Below are 23175 nucleotides of genomic sequence, written 5' to 3' on the forward strand. Positions count from 1 at the left end.
TAAATTGCATTGTAACAATGCTTTATTTGAAAGATTATATAATAGAAATCAATACACATATTCATCAAATCTCACTTTTGCATTATTAATACTGTGCAGAAAGCCTTTATGGTGTTAATCAGTGATTATTGTTTTACATAGAATGATTTTTACAGAACAGTAAAGAAATAAACTAATTACGTTTAGCAGTTACAAAACTGAGTGCATAAACTAGTCACTTTTGAAGTCTACCAGTTTAACTTCTTGTGAGACATTCCTCAACTACACAAGACAATGGACTAACCTATGAGTATTCAGTTAGTAGACTGAGCCCTGCTTCAGTTTAGTCTGAATGGAGCTTGCTTATAGCAGACCATGACTCAGGGTTCATTTTATAAAAGACTGTGTTAAAGGAAAGAGAGGCATGGTGGAGCAGTGGTTGTCACTGCTGCTTCATGCCTCCAGAGTCCTGGCTTTTAATCCTGGCCTGCTCACTACCCATGTAGAGTGCTGACTTTCTTTTTCCGTCAGTGTGGGTTTCTCATTCAGATACTCCTGTTTTCTCCCATATCCCAAAAACATGCAGGTTGAGGTTACTGACTCTAGGCTGACACTTTATGAGTGACTGTGTGTGAATAAATATGCCCTGTCGTAGACTGGTATTCAGTCCAGGGTTTGTTCATGCCACCCAAAACTGGATTAAGAAGGTTTGATAATTAATGAATGTACTGAAAAAAAAATTAATAATAAACTCATTCAACCTTAGCACTCCTGTACGCTGCAGTGCTGTTCCTTCATATATAGTCTTCCATCTAACATATTAATGCAGGCAACAAATATAAAGCCATGGACAGGAAAGTCTCAATTAGTGTCACCAGAAGGCAGTTTTCCATACTGGCAAGTCTTAGGCCAGGGGATCCCTGGTATCCGAGGGGAGTTCTGCTCACCAGCTGGATCTCTAGTGTTATAGCAAGCAACATATGTGTCATAATTTTTATTAAACTTTCCTGGGTAAAGAGATCAGTGAAATAAGCCATTTTATTGATATTATGTTCAGAAGAGCAGGGACTATCTTATTTACTGTCAGCTAGAAGCATGCGGGCACACTACTTTTAAAGGATTATGGAGATCTGAGGACTTGTGTACATCACTAACACAAAAATTCCACCTTGACTAATGCCAGCAAGAAGGCTCAAAATGAGACTACTGGAACCATGGTTTACAGTGGTGTGAAAAACTATTTGCCCCCTTCCTGATTTCTTATTCTTTTGCATGTTTGTCACACAAAATGTTTCTGATCATCAAACACATTTAACCATTAATCAAATATAACACAAGTAAACACAAAATGCAGTTTTTAAATGATGGTTTTTATTATTTAGGGAGAAAAAAAATCCAAACCTACATGGCCCTGTGTGAAAAAGTAATTGCCCCCTGAACCTAATAATTGGTTGGGCCACCCTTAGCAGCAATAACTGCAATCAAGCGTTTGCGATAACTTGCAATGAGTCTTTTACAGCGCTCTGGAGGAATTTTGTTTCATTCATCTTTGCAGAATTGTTGTAATTCAGCTTTATTTGAGGGTTTTCTAGCATGAACCGCCTTTTTAAGGTCATGCCATAGCATCTCAATTGGATTCAGGTCAGGACTTTGACTAGGCCACTCCAAAGTCTTCATTTTGTTTTTCTTCAGCCATTCAGAGGTGGATTTGCTGGTGTGTTCTGGGTCATTGTCCTGTTGCAGCACCCAAGATCGCTTCAGCTTGAGTTGACGAACAGATGGCCGGACATTCTCCTTCAGGATTTTTTGGTAGACAGTAGAATTCATGGTTCCATCTATCACAGCAAGCCTTCCAGGTCCTGATGCAGCAAAACAACCCCAGACCATCACACTACCACCACCATATTTTACTGTTGGTATGATGTTCTTTTTCTGAAATGCTGTGTGTTCCTTTTACGCCAGATGTAATGGGACATCTGCCTTCCAAAAAAGTTCAACTTTTGTCTCATCAGTCCACAAGGTATTTTCCCAAAAGTCCTGGCAATCATTGAGATGTTTCTTAGCAAAATTGAGACGAGCCCTAATGTTCTTTTTGCTTAACAGTGGTTTGCGTCTTGGCCAGTCTCTTTCTTATGGTGGAGTCGTGAACACTGACCTTAATTGAGGCAAGTGAGGCCTGCAGTTCTTTAGATGTTGTCCTGGGGTCTTTTGTGACCTCTCGGATGAGTCGTCCCTGCGCTCTTGGGGTAATTTTGGTCGGCCGGCCACTCCTGGGAAGGTTCACCACTGTTCCATGTTTTGCCATTTGTGGATAATGGCTCTCACTGTGGTTCGCTGGAGTCCCAAAGCTTTAGAAATGGCTTTATAACCTTTATCAGACTGATAGATCTCAATTACTTCTGTTCTCATTTGTTCCTGAATTTCTTTGGATCTTGGCATGATGTCTAGCTTTTGAGGTGCTTTTGGTCTACTTCTGTGTCAGGCAGCTCCTATTTAAGTGATTTCTTGATTGAAACAGGTGTGGCAGTAATCAGGCCTGGGGGTGGCTACGGAAATTGAACTCAGGTGTGATACACCACAGTTAGGTTATTTTTTAACAAGGGGGCAATTACGTTTTCACACAGGGCCATGTAGGTTTGGATTTTTTCTCCCTAAATAATAAAAACCATCATTTAAAAACTGCATTTTGTGTTTACTTGTGTTATATTTGACTAATGGTTAAATGTGTTTGATGATCAGAAGCATTTTGTGTGACAAACATGCAAAAGAATAAGAAATCAGGAAGGGGGCAAATAGTTTTTCACACCACTGTATAGCCTGATGTCAACATAGCATCAGGCCTAATGACAGATCATATTCTATTTTTTACTCTAAGATGGGGTATAAGTAGCCATCTTCTGCCCAGAAAAGACTTTCAACAATGATCAGAGAGAAAGAGATAATAGAATTAAATTAGACAGAAGGTGAAAGAATATGGAGTCTGGAGGTCTGATAACTGAGCCTCCCACTTTGGTGGCTGGTGCTTGTGGCAGCTTTACAATCAGATCCAGTAAAGCTTGACGTTGTTAATTTGCTCCTATACTCTCATTCTCCTCAATTAATGCTGCTTAAAGTGATGATCCTTCCATTTACTCATTCACTGGTGTTGAATTTTAAGAATTGGATAATTCATACAAATTTGCAAATTTGTTTTCAGTAATGTGCCCCTTGAATGGCTGTATGTGGAAAGTATGAAATCCATTTTAAAAAAGTAAAGGTCAATAACATTTGCTTGTATTCCCTGGCAAAGCAGTAATCAACTGTAGCATGTTTGCAGGCCATTGATTATAAAAATTATTACCAAGAGGTTAGCTTTTTAGCCTTGATTGCGTATAGATCAGTTGGGGTGGAACATGAATGTGCTGTGTGATAGCTATTTACTGTTTTGTATCGCTCCATCATGGATATAAGAATAGGTTTGTGAGTGTTAGTTAGCACAAGAATAAATAGGGAGGGACACATTAATAAAGGCCTATATTACATTGATGTGTGTCCAAAAATGACTCAAGTTGAAAATAATTGGGTTACTCTTGTTATTTCTAAGGGTTCCAAATTACCAATGCCAAATTCCTGTGGACTTAAGATTTCCTTTTATTCACTATGCTTTAAGTTCTTTCTTTTCTTACCATAAATCTTTTTGTTATAAATGAATACCTCTAATATCATCTCTTGACACTCTTGGGAGCTGCATGAGAAATAAAGTAAACAGTTGAAATGTTAATGCTAACATGTAAAATTGAAATCAGAGTGAAGAATTGTGGGTAATTTATTATTTTACTGGTCAGATAATATTTAATATTATAAAATTTGGGCTTACTGTGCCTCCAGAGGAGCTTGCTCCAAGTGTTGTTATTATAGGGGATTCTGCGGGGAGTGGAAGGAGGCGTTTGGATATGCCAATGAGACAAAATATTAGTCAAGAGTTAAAGCATTAATGCTAATATTATTTGCAGGCAGCATTTTGATGCAAACAGAAACAGAGACTAAGCCGTCTGATGGATGCTTTGAAAGAAATGCAGTCAAGGCATGCTGAGAGGTAGATTAGGAAGGCTCTTTCTCCATTAAACTGTCAGATTACATTTAGCAAAACCGATTACAGTAGGTTTTTTTTCAGTAGTGGGGAATGAATTGAAGAAATGAAGACAAAACAAGGCAGTTGTCAAATTGTACAAATGTGTCCAACCAATTGTTTTTCAGGTAACTCTGGAAGCCAAGCAAGAGCCATGTATGATGGAGCAATGGTGCCCTCTCCGCAGGAGAACACCAATGGCTTTGCTCAGGCAAGTGCATCTACAAACCGACCCAAACAAGAGGAGGAGCCCAGGAAAGCAGAGCCCGTATTAGTGAAAAAGGCCCACCGAGAAATCCTGGATCATGAAAGAAAGAGGAGGGTAGAGCTCAAATGTATGGAGCTGCAAGAAATGATGGAAGAGCAAGGGTAAGTTGATAACCATGTGTTTTATATTGAAGCAGTCTATACCACTGAATTGTGAAGCAGAAGGCAGCTCAAAAAGCATTACAGCAGAACTCCTGAATAACTCCTGACCATGTTTTTTTTATTTTTCACAGATAAAAATTCATTTTTTAAGGATGTGATATCATCATTGACATACTAATCTAGCAAAGATCCTTTATTAAGTGACCCAGTTATTCACTGTGACAGTGCAGGTTGGCTCCACGCTCCCACTTCCACTCTGGGAGCCTCTTGAACCCGACACTGTCAATAACATAGCCAGGCAAATGAGGACACTCACTCATCCAAGCAAGGGGAAGGTGTGAAGGTGTTCAGTGCTTTTATTAAACAGAAAGTGTTCAAAAAGTGCTGTTTATTCAAATAAGTCAATAAATAAATAATCCTTAAAGTGAAGTTTGGAGGTTAAAAGTAATCCAATAAATAAATCCATTAAAATGAAGTTAAAACACTGGCAGGAAAATGTCTTTTAAAACTGAGCCCTGGCGCCTTCCTTTTACAACTAACTTCTCCTCGTCTCACCCCTTTCTGGATCTTGTAGACCGAGGGGAAATCCACCAGCAGATGCAGACAACCTTTTAGTCCTGGCCTGTGTCTCCGCCACCAATCCCACATCGTTGTACAGGGAATGGCCGAGCCCCCCTCCACTCCACATCCACCGGTGCCGTTCCTGGCTCCATCTGACAAAAGCGTGCTGTCCTCCCACCAGTGCCAACTCAATGGCTCCTCCCAGTGAGAGCACATGCCTGAGCACAATGGTGTGAGTAACCAATCAGAAGCAACCCTTCAGCCCCCTCCTGAGTGCTGGTCACACACACTCCCCTCTGGGGCGCCATTCTCATCCATCGGCTTCTTTTCCTCACACCATCTCTCTCTTTGTCTCCTCCTGCCTTTCTCTCAATGTCTCTCTTTAACCTCCGTACTCTTTTTCCCTTGTTTTCCTTTTTTCCTTTTAATATGGGGGGTGTGACACAACTGCAGCAATCAGCAGCTCCCAGTGCCAGTTTGGGTCACGGGTGGTCCTGCACCTGTGCATTAAGTGCAGGGTCATCTGCTCAAGCCTCACTCACGGGAACTGCTCTCTCCATGCTACCACTCCCATCCAAAGATGTAAGTGTGGCAATTAGAATTATTTATTTAAAACGCCAACCAGCTGCAGATCCCACTTTACCATGCATGGTTCAAACCCACAACTCAGAGAGGCATTCTGTGGGTGGTGCCATGGACCACAGGGAAGCATGCCTGACAGCAGGAGTCAGAGGCTTGATGGGGTGCCCTGCCAGGAGCCAGAGAAGGCTACAAGGGCCCAAGTGTAGGAGGAGTGTGAAAGGGTGGCTGAACTGCAGTTTAGGTGCCTCCTTGGCTGCAAGAACCCATCAGGGCTAAGTCAAGAAGACGTCAGCTTTGAAAGAGAATACCTGGGCTTTCCTGCCGTGTTTTTAACCTTGTTCATTTTAAAGGATTATTTATTTGACCGTTTTAACCTCCACTGAACAACTTTTTTTTTTATTATTAATTTTATTACAATCCATACAAAACAATCAAGTTTTTACAAAAAGAAGAATTGAGTTAAGAACAGATCAATCCCCACCCCGAACAACGTTTTTTTTAAGGGATTATTTATTTATTTAAATTTTTGACTGAGCACCTTATGCACCTGCCCATTGGTTTATGTGTATGTCCAATCTCATCCCAGTCATGACTATTGACAATGTTGGGTTCAAGAGGCTCCCAAATGCAACAGGGAGTATGGAGCCAACTCGCACCGTCACAGTCTCATTGTGTAATTATACCATCTGAATAAGTGTTCTCCAAATTGAGCACATTTTTGTTTAATATTTTGTATACAGAATGGATAAGAAAATTGAAGGCTTCCTGGAATGCCATTTTTTTATACCTCTTCAATGATGTTCCTAGGGTCATCAGGAGTTTTGATTCACCCAACATTAGACTTCTTTACTCTGGTGACACAGCCAGGGTTGATCAAGCCCTGAATTGTGCCCAAGTTGCACTTTACCCCACAGGTTACCTCTTCTAATCCGTGGCCCTTTATTAGTTGGCTCCACAGATGCCAAGGACAGTAAGTGTCTTGAGGAAGGCCTAGCCAGCAAACTCTCTGCAGCCTACTTCAATTGGCTTGCAGCTTGTCCGCCACCCTTTCTCTTTGCACTGCTTCTCCAGCTCTGCAAATCTTCCTTTCTCTCATTAGTCTCTTGGATATTATCGTCCCATGGAACAATAAACTCCATATGTTGCACCAGCTTGAAAGATCTAATGATCAAGACAATGTCTGGCCTCAGTGATGTCAAGCGACCTCTTCTGGGAACTTGAGTGGTCTAACTAGATCAGCTCTCAGGTCCCAGTCAAGTGCTGTGGCCAGTAAACTTCCAAAGGAAGAGTTGGGGGTCCCAGTTGCTGTTGGTGGCTTTTCCCCTGTTATAATAATGTGATGATCCACATTGACCACCCACACTTATTCTGGGTGACAGAACTGTGGATGGTGTCAGCTATAGCTATGTCGTAAGAAATTCCATTATTATTTTGGTGTTTTTGTTAAAATCAGATTTAATTCTGGGTAGACTATGATTTGAAAGATCTGTCTTGCTTGTGGAGAATTCAAACTGTGCATGTTAAATGTACTATTTGGAAAAACACTTTAGCCCAGCATTATTTGTGTAGTATTTTCTCAAAAAAGTCAAATTTTTCTCCCACATTCTAATGAAGTGCTGCTGAGATAAGCTACCAAGCCTTCTTGTATTTCTAATATATGTATAATTCCACAATAAAATGTGTAACAAGTGGTATGAGCTGTGAAAACGTAATGTTTTGGATTGATTGGTTGAACATTTAGGAGGACGAGTCACTGGACAATTTCATCATATTTCTAAAATAGCATCCATACCATGTGTCCTGTTCAAGGTTCTACTTGAGACCACAGTGACATTCCAAAAAATACATATTTTCTACTGTATCAGAAACATTTCCATTTCATTGTCATATTATAGATGGCCTACTGAAACTGTGATTTTTAAAAGTCTCAAGCAAAATTATGATACTGTATAACATATGGGCTGTGGGGTACAGCCTAGACACAGACAGGTAGACATGATGTTGATCACCACACACACGTTTATTTACAATATTATTTACAAATAAGTGCATCAACCCAGCGCTGCAGCACCAATCACCCCTTCAAGTTCAGGCCTTCACACAATGCCTTTTTCTTCTCTGGTCCGTCTCCACTCCTCTCCTCTGAGCTCTGTCCTCTTCCACCCGACTCCAGCCATCGAATGGAGGGAGGCGGCCCCTTTTATGCAAGCCTGGATGGGCTCCAGGTGCTTCCCGACACTCCTCCGCGGACACTCCCCTGTGTGGCGGAAGTGCTGGCTGTGCACCTGGCAGCACTCTGGGTGTCCCCAGTCTTCTTCCCCCCAGCACTTCCAGGTGTGGCGGAAGTGCTGAGGTCCAGGGCTCCGAAGGCAGCAGGGCTCCCCCTGGCAGTGACCACGGGCCCCTACAGGGTTGAGCTTCCAAGTTCCCTACCCGTGGTCCCCAAAGCAACCAGGGCGGTCGCCCCCACATGGTCTGGGGAAGGCGCAAGCCCTCCTCCGGTCCTCCTGGGCATCACGGCCGGGTCGCCTCCCCAGCCGTCTCTGACAGGGCACAAGCAGCAGTATTTGAATGAAGAACCTTCACTACCATGAGATCAATGTATTCTTGAGGAATTATTGACTGTATACCATCATAAAAGAACACCACGTTTCATTGTCTCAATTATGCTTTTTATGCCTGGATAAATCTATAAAAACTAAACATTCTTTGTATGTGTTTTATTTTTTACGAGTGATGGAGACCTTCATAAATGAATCAAGTAGGAACTTTTTCATTGAAAAAGAAGAAGCTAAACAAAAATCAGTCTCAATTGCTCCAAGGTTTGTTACCCAAAAAAAAAATGGTAAACACAAGAAAACCTTTTTTAGCGCAAGAAAGTCATTCATTTATGCAAGGTTTATACTGAAAACTTCTCAGTGAGGTTATACACTGGCAGCTGCATATGCATACCTGCCACACTTGCAACTGAAGGAGGGATATAACAAAATACGTGCACAACACTGAGTGAAGTGAAATCTAAACACTAGATTGTAAAAACGAATAGGCCAATAAATAGTGAGCAGATTTTAAAAACAATAGTGTGACAATCCAGATACAAATCTATACAACTTAACATGATACTATTTATTGCCAAGTTGCAGTAAACAACAGTGCATTTATGTGTTACATTAACTTTCATCTGCATCATCATTCTCTTTCTGCTTATTGGACCATCCATTTCTCAGCAAATTCTTCCTCTTCCCACTCCTTGGCAATTTCCAGACACTCTCAGGCTAAATGAGAGATATAATCTGTTCATCATGCCCTGGCTTTGCACTTGGGTCTTTTCTAGTGGGGCTTCTAACAAACTACATGCCCAAACTGTCTCAGCTATCCCTTGGCTGCTCCTGTATTGCTGAGCTTCTCACACTATTATATTGAGTGTGCCCACCAAAACTACTCAGGAACCTAATTTGGACCATTTGTATTTAAAATGTCCTTCTTTACTTGTAGCAGCCACTCACTCCTTACCCAAAGAGAGCAAGCCTTGAATTTTAGCATGCTGATTCTTATCTAAACCAATTTATACTGAGCTACAAACCATTCAAGTGAATTGTCAGAGATCTTTTGAAGCCAGCAGAACAACATCATCTGCAAATAGCAGAGATGCAATTCTGGTATCCATTATATAGTGACCAAGAAAGGTTAGAGAAAAAAGCTGCAGCCTTGGAAGGGTTCAACTACACATTGAACAGATTCAGCCTAATTGCAAGAATGCAAACATAACTCCCGTGTCACAAATTCAGGAACCAAACAGCACGCATCAGCAACCCAGGAATCTTATACTCTTGAACCTCCTCCTACATGATACTATGGGGTACACAGTCATTCATTTTTTTCCAAGTACTGTATATACTGTAAATAACATGTTGATAGGTTGGGCAAATTCATATGACCTCAAAAATTCATGCAAGTGTAAAGAGTTGGTTCACCGTTTCATGGCCAGGAAAGAATCTTCATTGCTCCTCCTGGATCTGATGTTCACCTCATGGATGGAGACCCTTTTCCAGTATCTCAACACAGGTTTTCCAAAGGAAAATAAGAAATGTGATCTCTTGGTAGTTAAAAAGTGGGGACCAGCATTTCAGCTTTTCTGATTTGATCTCATCCATCTATTTGGCCTTTCAACTACAAAGCTTTTAAACCACCACAGCAACTTCAGCTACAAAGATGGATCCCGACCAATGTTTCTGGCACTCGCCAAGAATAATATATCCACCAGGCAGGAATTCTTAAAAATTTTCCTACCACCTGTTGATAATTCTGAGGGCATTTTGGTCAATTTCTCCCTACCCCTGCTGAGAGCACACTCTGTGGAATCTTGCCTACTCTTCTTGAGTCATCTGTTATTTCTGCAGAACCACCTGAAAGACATTTTCTGAGATCTTTCCATACTTCTTCCACACATGACCTTTCATTTCGGACACTGCTGTAACAGCTGAAGCTTTGGTGTGGCAGTACTTTTCAGTTAAACCTTGTGACCTTCCTGCTAACACTGCATGGAAAGCCTTTTTCCTGAGTTTGACAGTTTACATTTTTATCGATGTCCAGCATCTCCTAGGGTTGCTATCATGACACCCTGTGGCAACTTTCAGGCCACAGCTTTTTGCAGCTTCCTGCACAACTGAGATCCTGAAGATAGTAACCTCAGGCCGGACCTCATGCCCCCTGACCTCTCCCAAGATGCAGAAGAAACTGTTCCGGAGGTGAAAGTTGTTCCCAGCAAGTTTTCCCTACCCTTTGGGCCTTTCCTGGTTTTTTCCAGTGGGCACCCTATCCCTCTAAACCAGTCAATTATTAATATTTGGCGTTTGTTGTGGACAATCCATGAGTGATACAGACATCCAATGATAATTAACCTCTTTGGTTCAGATCAAGCAAGCCGTTCCTCCCAATCAACCCTTCTTCAGGTTATGTCCATCATTCAGCACCTGAGCAGTAAAATCTCTCAATGGGACTGCAGAGACAGGAGATGGCACAATTTAAAGCACTGAATCTAATGTCTCTAAAAAGGCTGAGTATTCTAAATAGTTGTTGGCTGCATACATGCAAGCATCAGTCAAAGTTTTCTTCTCTGCTGCTTTAGGTTGCATTGAGGAGAACCTCTTTTCTTTTTCACTTAAGTACATGCTTCACAAAGCATTTTAATCAAGCTAGATCAATGTATGGGTAGATATGCCATCCATTAACATTCTTGCTTGTCACAACTCAGCCTTCTGGACAGCTGCTGGGTCATCAGCCTTATCAATATTTTGCTCCTTTAATCCTTGAACATCCCTTAGAGGTGTGGCTGATATCACCCTGTTCTGTTCACTTCAGGATTCATTTCTCCTAGATTTTATTCCTACTTAGTGACTGGTCTCTAGTTCTGGTAATAAATTTCTGACAATGAAGTTCTTACAAATCATGTTTTTCCTGGTTCTACACCTTAGCCACAGCCAGAAACTTGCTTTTTCTGCCTCCTTAGCCCGCTTTTTTTACTGTCTTCCTTAGCTTTACTCCTGTCATTATCATAAGTCTCAATGAATGCTGGGTAGCTGCTGTGCCGAAGCTTCAGCAACCCATGTCCACCATGTACAGTGGTGTGAAAAACTATTTGCCCCCTTCCTGATTCCTGTAGGTTTGGATTTTTTTTCTCCCTAAATAATAAAAACCATCATTTAAAAACTGCATATTGTGTTTACTTGTGTTATATTTGACTAATGGTTAAATGTGTTTGATGATCAGAAACATTTTGTGTGACAAACATGCAAAAGAATAAGAAATCAGGAAGGGGGCAAATAGTTTTTCACACCACTGTAGATGGCAGCACTCTATCCTCCCTTCCAGCACTAAGCATTCAGCATTGAATATCTCTCCCTTTACAATGGCTGGCCTCAGTGTAATTAATGTAATTTTGATGGGAAACCTGAGCTAGTGCAGACAGACTCTCATGGCCCAGTCACTTACCTTTTTTTTGTGGGGGAGAGTAACTTTTGTAGGAATGTGGATAGAATGTCCCAGAGATTTACACGTGAAGCATCGCAGAGGGAGCATTGTACTTTGGATTGCAGTGATTTGGGAGTATATCATAAATTTCTCTAATCAGTAAAGTAAACTTAGCCTATGGTATCTACCACATGTCATTTTCAGTTTAAAGCTGTATTGATTAAAACTTTCCAGGGTTTAACGCAACAGTGATGACCCTATAACCCTATTGAAACTACCAAATTTCCTCGATTTAATACTTGTTCTCTTCCATCACTGAAATCACTCGTTTCTGACCTTTCATTTCTTGCAGCTTTCATAGATTTTATAGGGAGCTGCAACATATTCCTTCCAATGCTCACTTCTTTGGAGTAACATTGAGACAGGCCCAGCCATTTGTGAATGTGTTGATTTCTGAGATTTTCAGAGACCTCTTTAAGCTTTCCTGGAACTACTACTTTTTTGTATTTTATAAGCCTTTCATGATTGCAGATGCAATCCTGTTGTCAGAACAAGGAGACACCAGCGCTGGAATTCTTGCGCCATCCACAAGGAAAGAGATCTGGTTGTTTCTAATCTAAATGGAGATGCTACTGGACTTTACCCGTTTGAATTTCATCCTGGCCCATTCTAATACAGTCATATGAAAAAATTTGGGAACCCCTCTCAGCCTGCATAATACAGGTAAAATTCCGTTATAACAAATATCTTTACAACAAAGTATTTTTATGGTCCCAACAGTTTCTCCATATGACACGAGTCTATAGAAATCTCGTTACTACGAAGTACATTCAGCAGATACTTTCATTATAACAAAGTGCCCAAAAGACCTTGAAATGCCTGAATGAATCATCCACAGAGCAGTTAGTTCTGTGGCCGCAGTTCAGTTGTGTTCAATGATCCCTAAACAGAAACATTGTAATTTTTTTTTTCTTTCTTCGACCTTTCCTCGTACTGTTTTTTTTTTTTTTTTGCCCATTTTGTTTCCTGAAACGGCCGACACGAAAAAACAGTTCATACTAGAAAAAAACTTTAAATTTTTGCAGCTCTCGATTGCGGCAAAATAAAAAAAAAGATGTTGTCAGTGAATTCAGAATTTTGCCATCGACGCTGTCAACTTTCTTGAAAGACCAAGCAAAAAGAGAAAAAAAATCTTGGTTTGCAAACGTATGTGAACTGCTGCATTTCAAGACATCGAAAAAGCAGTTTTTATGTGGTTCAGTGATGCTCGTTCAAGAAACATTCTTATTAATGCGGCACTCATTTAAGAAAATGTGAGATTTGTAAACTCTCTTGGCCCCTTTCCATAACTGGACGACACACCGAAGAGCGTCGTGAAGTCCGATCTCCATGTCTATGGAAGACTGTTTTATCTGTTGCTGGAGCAACAGCTGGCTCAAAGATATTCTGCGTCTCTCAGCTATGCTGCGTCTCTCCTCCAAAGCAAACAGAAAAGATATCGATGGGTGATGAAGCCTGACTGCTGTGTCTGTGTATAGCAGAGTGGCAGATCACACTACAATAAATAAGTGTGCCATTCCTGTTTCAAGCTGAATAAAGTTGGTTTTCCTAAAGTACTGAGACTCATGTTTTAGGGTGCAAGACAGGAACTTATAGCGCGACCCCGATCTTTTATGATTTGCTTCTGTGTCACTTCACTACAGCGCTATGAACCTGTTTTGCCCTGCCCCAGCAACGGACAAACAATCTTCCACAGACGCTACAATCACGCTTTGGGAAAGTGTATTATTGCAAGGAAATGCTGAGAAAAATTCTCGTCAGCATAACTTGTAGGCAGGAGGAGATTAAAATTAACACAAAAGAAGCTATTGCAATGATTGCAAATGCCTGGGCGCAAGTTAAAGAAAGCACTATAGTAACAAATACAGAATCTCATTACAATGAAATTTTCGTTATAGCGAAATATTTTTTAGGTCCCCGGGAGATCGTTGTAATGAAATTTTACCTGTAATTTACTATCCTTTCAACAAAAAAGATAACAGTGGTATGTCTTTCATTTCCTAGAAACATCTGAGTACTGGGGTGTTTTCGAACAAAGATTTTTAGTGAAGCAGTATTTAGTTGTATGAAATTAAATCCAATGTGAAAAACTGGCTGCAAAAATGTGGGTCCCCTTGTAATTTTGCTGATTTGCATTCATGTAATTGCTCAATGCTGATTAGTTGAAACACCAAATTGGTTGGATTAGCCCTTTAAGCCTTGAACTTCGTAGACAGGTGTGACCAATCATGAGAAAAGGTATTTAAGTGGTCAATTGCAAGTTGTGCTTCCCTTTGACTCTCCTCTGAAGAGTGACAGCATGGGATCCTCAAAGCAACTCTCAAAAGATCTGAAAACAGCGATTGTTCAGTATCATGGTTTAGGGGAAGGCTACAAAAAGATATTTCAGAGGTTTAAACTGTCAGTTTCAATTGTAAGGAATGTAATCAGGAAATGGAAGGCTACAGGCGCAGTTGCTGTTAAACCCAGCAGGTCTGGCAGGCCAAGAAAAATACAGGAGCGGCATATGCGCAGGATTGTGAGAATGGTTACAGACAACCCACAGATCACCTCCAAAGACCTGCAAAAACATCTTGCTGCAGATGGTGTATCTGTACATTGTTCTATAATTCAGTGCAATTTGCACAAAGAACATCTGTATGGCAGGGTTTTTGCACTCACGCCACAAACAGTCGCTTGTTGTATGCAAATGCTCCTTTAGACAAGCCAGATTCGTTTTGGAATAAAGTGCTTTGGACTGATGAGACAAAAATTGAGTTATTTGGTCAGAACAAAAAGCTCTTTGCATGGCGGAAGAAGAACATCGCATTCCAAGATAAACACCTGCTACCTACTATCAAATTTGGTGGGGGTTCCATCATGCTGTGGTGCTGTATGGCTAGTTCAGGGACTGGGGCCCTTGTTAAAGTCGAGGGTCAGATGAATTCAACCCAATATCAACAAATTCTTCAGAATATTGTTCAAGCATCAGTTAAAAAGTTAAAGTTATGCAGGTGTTGGATATTCCAACAAGACCATGACCCAAAACACAGTTCGAAATCTACAAAGGCATTCATGCAGTGGGAGAAGTACAATGTGAGAATGGCCATCATAGTCCCCTGACTTTAATATCACCGAAAATCTATAGGATGATTTGAAGCAGGCTGTCCATGCTCAGTTTCCCTCAAATTTAACTGAACTGGAGAGATTTTGTATGGAAGAATGGTCAAAAATACCTCCATCCAGAAGGCTATAGGAGGCGTCTAGAGGCTATTATATTTGAAAAATGATGCTCAGCTAAGTATTGATGTAATATCTCTGTTGGGGTGCCCAAATCTATGCACCCATTTAATTTTGTTATGAGTCTAATTTTGTTATTATGCATATTGCATATTTTCTGTTAATCTAATAAACTTAATGTCACTGCTGAAGTACTACTGTTTGAAAGCTCAGCCAATGATAAACAAAAATCCAAAGAATTAGGAGGGGTTCCCAAACTTTTTCATATGACTGTAGCTCCATTAACCTTTTTGGAAATCAGACTGTGCATGCTGCTGTCTGAAGAGCTCTAGTGATGTCGTCCATGTAGCTGACACAGTACAAATAAAATACAATATCTGAAAAAGAGTGCCTTAATTTCATGTTTAAGATTTGTTCTAACTGCATGGAATGCTTTTATTGAATATCCTGCAAAAAACAATATAATATTAGTGTAGAGAAAATCTCACCTGACCAAAGAAGTGAAAAGGCAGCACCCACTGGATTTTTTGACAATTATTTCTCTTTTGTTAGACATTGTGTACATCTTAGACAGTGAATAATGCTTCTGTAGAACTATTTTAAATCTTTTCTTCCAGTAGTTGATACCTAATGATATAAAGTGTGCTGTTACTTTTCAATAAAGTCATTAACTATTTTAATTATCTGAAACTTGATTGATGACTGGTTTATGAAGACCTAAAAAATCATTTTGAAATGAGAGTGTAAGTAAATGCCATAGCTAATTATGGGTCAAGTCACCACCTTATGTTGTCATTGCTTATGCAGTCAAATCCCATTCCCGTGATAAATTACCATTGCTCTTTGATTTCCAATAACGCTTTATGTTAAATAGGCAATAATTCTCACTAACTGCTTCTATCGCTGGATGCTATCTGGTTGATTATTTCCTTTTATGATGTGGACCCTAGGGATGTGATCTTTACTGATTACCTTGTTACATTTTGAATATGTTTGTGCTGAGAGGATACAACCAGAACATAGAAGCAGAGTAAGCCAATGTTGATTTTACATCAACATTGAAAAAACAGGAAGGATGTCTTTATTTATTGTGGATCTAAAGACAGAGGCAATTTCTGATTGTTGTTTACTACTTGCTACTTGAGCTTGACACTCAGAAGTGACCACCAACCCCATGGAACAGTAGTGTATTTATGTATAGACTGTTTGTTATCACACCATTGATAAAATATAATTATTGCTATTATAGAAGTTGTGCAGTAGGTAACTATTGAGTTTACTGGGGTTTGTTATCATAAGTGATAATACTGCAATGTTCATTTTACCTCATATCATGAATGTTGCCCACAGCATATAATTGACTATGATTCTAAATTATAAACTTGCTATATGCTTCATACATTAAAAACATGTTAACTAAGGTTCTATAAAGGCACAACAGTGAACATACTCTCATAGTGAGAACACATTTTCATTGCTACATAGAAGCCCTATTAAATGCAAGACAATAGCAATATCAGGAGAAGGCAGACGATCAAAAACACCAGCAAAGACAGATCAATGAAGCAAAACACTATGCAAAAATATTCTGTACGAAAACAGAGAAATCTGTAAAAATCTAGAACCATCAAATACAAAAGCAATGCCAAATATGAATGGCTTTTTCAAAGGCAAAAATAGCACAATATCATAACACTCATGAAGGGATTTTCTCTTCCTTTTATATCGCACCTCTTCTGATTATTAGATTCCTGCCTAATGAAAACTGCTGAATTGTACAATTAGATAGGAATGAATGATCTGAGACAAAAGAGACTGGTGAAAAGCAGGCAGTATGTGAGAGGAGGAATCCAGACAGACTTTAGAAAAATACCTGATCATAATCTTGTAACCTGTACTGTAGAGATAATAAATTATTCATGTTTTTCCAGTTGCATGATCCCCGTTCAAAGCTCTTTTTAAATTTGTAATCTAAACCACTATCTTCTGTTGGTTTAAAAATTGTCCAGTGATGAAACTTTTCTATGTCACTTAAAATAAAATATGACCGATAGCTATTTTATCGCTTTTTCACTAATTGCCTAATGTAAGCAGATTCAAATGTAAATGTTAATTGCTTTTAAGGGAGATATGTTTATTTTCTTTCATTTTCCGAAAACTGATACTTATTACAGAAAATGGTTAATTTCCCACACAGCTTTCAATACTTATAATATCACATTGTTATTGTCTTATTATTTTTAGTTTGCAGGTTCTAATTTATTAATTAAGGACATGATCATTTACAAATGATTGCATAATAACACTTAAAATCATTTTGGAACATAGTGATTCTTTGCACAAAAACAACTTCTTTGTTATCCCTTTATTGAATAGGCATTATATGTTTTCTGATAAAACCCATGCAAATAGGCCAGTAGGTATCTCGTATGAGCCTAATGTGAGGTTTAGGAAGCTCATTATTGGCTGTTTAATCAGTGATAACGAGACTATTGCACCGTAATTGGAAATAAGCATTTAAAGAATTATAAAAGACACTAGCAAAATACCAGGCTTGTGAGAAGTAGTGTGTTAAAGAAGCAATGAAAAGAAAAGGAAACATTTTGAAAATAACGTAACCTGATTGTCAATGTAATTGTTTTGTCACTGTTGTGAGTGATGAGTGTTGTTGTCATATATATATATATATATATATATATATATATATATATATATTTACACACACACACAAACATATATATATACATATCTATACATATACACATATATACATACATATATACAGTATCTACATATATACACACACATATATACACACATATACATACATACACACACATATATACACACACAAATACATATATATATATATATATATACATACATACACACACACATATATAAACATATATATACATATACATACATATCTACATATATACACACACAGCTATTTCGTATCAGTGCAATACGCTGTTTGTTAAAACAGTTGACTCCGCTCTTACGTGCAATAACAAATCAAATCATTCAGTTGTCTTTGCTCATATGTCATTTTAGAGCTGGGCGCCTGGCATCTTTTTGGCCACAAGTTCGTTTCTGTTTGGTGTGAGGTTCTGTGTTGTGGAGATTCTCAGGATGGATTGCAGGTGCTCATCAGTGAGGCGACTCCTGTGTGCTGTTTTGTTAGTCTTTATCACTGAGAAGAGCTTCTCACACAGATATGTGCTACCAAACATGCACAAGGTTCGAGCCGCATGTAGACGGACTTTTTTTGTTCTTCAAAGTCACCAAAGCGCCGTGCAAACTCAGTGCGCAACTCTAGTAAGCGGTAAGTGTTACGGCAAGGCAGCTGAAGCGCTGCATTATGGGATCTGTAGTTTATTGTGTTACCAGCACTTCATATACCGGGCCATTAATAACAATAATACAGTATATAAAATGATCTCGCGGGCGGATATAATTACGCGGGCGGATGTGGCCCGCGCCCTTGAGTTTGACACATATGGACTAAATAGAACTTGAAAAGATATATTTTTCAAATGTGATCGCGCAATTCAGATAGAGTTGGCGCACTACAGCCTGCATGCCTCAATGAGTCATCCTCCCCTCGCTCTTACTTTTTTACCGTTCATCTAATGAATACACTGAGTATGGCTTTACCAAAACAATCATTGATGGCGAATAAAGTATCCATTATTCGAGTATGTAGATCGGTATATATATATACATATATATATACCAGCGTATCATGCAGCGGAGAAGTAGTGTGTTAAAAAGGTAGAAAAGAAAAGGGAACATTTTAAAAATAACGTAACATGACTGTCAATATACAGTATTTGTTTTGTGAGTGTTACTGAGTGTTGCTGTCATCAAGGATTTGATTATCATTATTTCTTTCAATCAGGTTCGTATTTGTAGGATGTGTTGTGTTCAAGTTACATTCCGTGTTTGTCAATCGTTGTAAAGATGACAGGTTTCATTCATCGATTCGTTTCTTACTGCATCAATAAACAGCTCGTCTTCTTCTTTATCTGAGACCTGACACACTGCATGCACGGGTTTTTACACTGTCTTCCTTTAGCGGGACATTGACTTTTTCCACCGTGTGCTTTGTTTCCACAGTAGCTGCATTTATGAATATGCTTATCAGGCGCTTCATATTTTTGCTGCCTTTTCAATTGTGTAATTCGGTTTTTGTTCAGCGCTCTTTGGAACTGTTGCTTTTTATCTGTGCACTTCGTCAGTTCACGTGAGCCGCTCGGTGTACATGCATCGAAGTTTCCCAGCTGTGCTGGTGCCATCTCGTGCTATGTCCATGGCTGTATTTAATGTTACCTTAGTCCTGGCACTTAAAACTTTCTCTCGCAGTTTAAGCTGAGTTTGTGTCAAACACCACCCTGACCATCTCATCTTCCTCTCCATAAGCACAGTCCTTCACCCGTGAATATTTACCAGTGGCAGTTTGCTATTGGATTGCGCTGACGGACGGCCTTATATGGGCAGGCACTAAATTACAAGCGCCAGCGTAGCCTGTCTATGAACTTAATTTAAAGTGTAGGTTTACATCGTGCTTTGTTTCAGTAGCAGAACTCATGAATATGGTTGTATATGTCACTTTCGCTCGCTTCTTATTGTTTCGCTGCCTTCTCAATTATATAATGCATGTTTTCTTGAGCGCTTTTTGAGGTCTTCCTGGTTTTCTATGTACTGCGTGATTACGTGGGAGGCATGATGATGTCACACGAAACTCCGCCCCGGCGTTGAAGCTCATCTCCATTACAGTAAATGGAGAAAACTGCTTCCAGTTATGACCATTACGCGTAGAATTTCGATATAAAACCTGCCCAACTTTTGTAAGGAAGCTGTAAGGAATGAACCTGCCAAATTTCAGCCTTCCACCCACACGGGAAGTTGGAGAATTAGTGATGAGTCAGTGAGTGAGTGAGTGAGTGAGTGAGTGAGTGAGTGAGGGCTTTGCCTTTTATTAGTATAGATTACAGTAACACTGATCTTTGATTTTTAGAGTGGATGGATGGATTCCTTAGAATACCATATGAATGCCCTATGATGAAGTGCTTCTATGTTCATAGGGAATTCATAAAGAAGCAAGTGGAAAATGCAAGAATTTACCAAACTCTATTATACTCAGCAAGAGAATGTGGTATTTAAAATTTTCAATACATCTGAAACCACTAAACGATTTCACTATACTTCTTGAAAGAGATATACAGACAAAAAATATATTTGGCACAAAGGGGTGGATTTAGCTTGTTTTTGTGAAGGGTTGTATAAAGGCACTTGCAATGGTTGCGAGACAGGAGTAACATGAAATGACAGTCTAAAATTGTAGTTAATAGCATGCTGAGGTCAAAACCAGAAAAGCCAAAAATAGATCTAAGTGACAAAACCAAAAGGTAAGAATGAACACAAAAGACAAGAATCAAAACCATCAAAAGAAGACAAGAATCAAAACAAATAAAGAATCCTCACACTAGACTTACTTGGGTTTAAAGCTAACTTCCAGTAAGAAAGAACATTGCAAAGTACATTCCCTGAGGGATACTGGACCTGCCACATGTTGTCATATTTGTACCAGATGCTGCAGTGACGTTGCCAATCACGGCTCTCCTAAAAAAAAGTGAGCAGAAACATGACCTAAAGAAAATAACACTCTTAAAATAAAAACAAAAGCTAAAAATAATGCCAGAAATGATGTCCCCGTGTATAAAACCCACAAATCAGGAAAAAAACATAAATAGAAAAATAGTTTAATAGTACAGTTTATATTGCTGCCTTACATTGTCAAATTGAAAGAGTTGAAGGAAGACCATGAAACATCACAATGTCTTAGCAGCACCTCACTTAATCATCTGTATCCTTTTCAAGGTATTGGCCAGAACTTTTCTTACGCACAGGCAGGAGTTGACACCTGTTCATCTTTACCCAAGTTCCATATAATGTCTAAGCAATGTAAAAATCTTAGGACAGTCCTTTGTTTAAAACTGTACCTATTAAGTAGGAACACAATATCTGATCTCCATACTAATTCAGCTACCACTTTTTTACCATCGCTATAGTTTATGAGCAGACAGGAGACTTTATCATGTCAGTCAGTATGATCCTGCTCTGCACATCTCAATAAAAATTCAGGTTTTGATTGGCAGTGCATCATTTTTTCATGCTTTGATTGTGCTCTGGACCGACTTTAATTGTTATTTAGACTGTTAAAATATGATATTCAGTGGCTTTATTTAGGATATATCTCTGAACCTACCTTTTAATGGGTTTTGCACCTTTCTATATTTGATGGGATGGTCCACCTGAAAGCAGAACATAAAAAAACACGTTTTCTCAACTCAGCTTTCTCACTCTTTTTGACTTTGTCCTCAACTGAGTCTTCCACATAAGCTTTCCTTCCGGTTCCAGCCCCAGTTATGCAATGACAGAAAGGCAGTTGTAAACCCCATCCACTGGTCACCTCCAGACATTTTCTTACTTTCAAGACTAGAGCAGCCATACATCTGCTTTACCAAACTAGAATTACCCATAGCAGCTCCTTGTGACTCTGTACATTTGAGCTTTAAAGGACTGGGTCTCTAGGACAGCTCCCCAGCTGTTTGCTCTGTTAGGGGGTCTATCTGTCCTCATATATATTACTCTGGAATTATGTGCCTAATAGGGGACAGAAGGTGCTAAAACATGTGGCATTACCTCCTGAGGCCTGGGCATTTCTTCCTCTTGTTTTAACCATAGCATCCTAAGAAAGCAGTGCTGGTTGCATGGCCTTTAAATAAAGCATTGGGACTTGGAAGCCACTAAAGAATGATGGAAATGGGAAGCCTTCTGCCTTTGGCAACTACTGACCCTGAAAGGAAGTTTGGGGCTCTACTGCACAAGAGTCCCTTTACATTGGCAGACACCTGGGAGAATGTTTTACTGATGGAGGAACAGAGGCCAGTTTTTTAGGAAAGAAAGAAATCTCTCTATTATAAAAAAAATCTTGGGGAGGTAGACTAGGGAGATGAGACGTGATCTTCTCAAAAGACAATTTGAAGTCCCATGAGAGACACTTTAACTTGCTCACAGCTCTTAAAACAGTGACAAGCGACAAGCAAAACACGCAGCTCACAGCAGGTGATCCGACCACTTCTCCTTGCGTGCGCTCAGCCACCCTAACCCCCTTCACAATGCAAGCAGCAGAGATACGAAGTGGCAAAAAGGGCAACGGCTGTACAGGCTTTAAAATGATCGACACAGCTGCCCCCCCTTCACAACTCAAGCAGCATTATACGTCCTGCGAGAAAGAGATTTAACCACGCCGGGGGCCAGAAATAAAGGACAAGTATTGTTTTTACAATGTCACGTGAGACAAGGCAGTGAGCCATCGTTTAAAAGAAGTTCACGGACATCTAACCTAGCAGTTGTTGGATTGCTTTTGGTAGACATGCATCATATGCTCCCAGCTCTTAAAACAACAACATGCAACAAGCAGAACAGGCAGCTCGCCAGCAGCAGAAAGACAGCAGATGATCCGGCGGCCTCTTCTTAGTGTGCGTTCAGCTGACCCACCCACCCATTTTCACAACGCGAGCAGCTTTGTACGTTCTGCAAGAAAGACATGTAAGCACGCCCGGGGACGGAAATAAAGGACAAGTGTTGTTTTTACAAAAGTTTTTAAAGTAAAAGTGAAAATAATGCATATGCAACAATTTCCATGAAAATAATCACTTTAAATTATATATTTGGTAAACCAAACACAGGGGTGGGCGAGTGAAGCGAGCAGGGGGCGGACCCCCCTAGTACATATTAAAAAAGGGCCCATTTTTAGAGACAGGGAAATGTATGAAGTGAAATAGCATCAGGGTACTGTTTCCAATTCCAGTCACTAGCACTAGAGACACTGCAGAGAAAGGCATTTTATGCATATCTAGACTAAAGAGTATTTTATATTTTTTCAGGCAAAGGAGTTAAATTCTTTTTTATTCTTGGAGAGATAACTGTTACTGAGGACCTAACCCAAGTGTTCCAGATATCAATAATGTTGTTTCAGCAGAATTGGTTCAGGTAAACTGTGCATTTTGCATTTTGCATTAGAGGACACGAATGAACATTCAAAGGAGATGTAGTTAAGATTTAAACCAGGAATTATTTAATCTGACAAAAAGTTCATGGCAATCTGGAGCCAAAGGCTAAATTACAGATATGAGACAGAGATTTAATACATTTAATAAGAGAAAATTAGAACAGCGATACTTAGACAAAGGGTAATGAAAACAAGAGGATAACACAGGTAGTCAAGATTTGCACAAGATGTTGGACTTTAAAAT

At 39.6% G+C, this 23175-nt stretch overlaps 1 protein-coding gene across 5 annotated transcripts in view; it reads left to right on the forward strand.

Annotated features, from left to right (window-relative positions):
* Positions 1–23175, forward strand: part of srrm3 (serine/arginine repetitive matrix 3) — a 474513-nt gene that overhangs the window by 259912 nt on the left and 191426 nt on the right. For all 5 annotated transcript variants that reach the window (XM_039756801.1, XM_039756797.1, XM_039756799.1 and 2 more), the window contains one exon: positions 4216–4456. In XM_039756801.1, the coding sequence (XP_039612735.1) occupies positions 4242–4456 (215 nt within the window). In that variant the 5' untranslated portion in view covers positions 4216–4241. The remainder of the gene's footprint in view (positions 1–4215; positions 4457–23175) is intronic.

The sequence above is a fragment of the Polypterus senegalus genome, chromosome 6, assembly GCF_016835505.1.
Source record: "Polypterus senegalus isolate Bchr_013 chromosome 6, ASM1683550v1, whole genome shotgun sequence".
Classification (NCBI taxonomy): Eukaryota; Metazoa; Chordata; class Cladistia; order Polypteriformes; family Polypteridae; genus Polypterus; species Polypterus senegalus.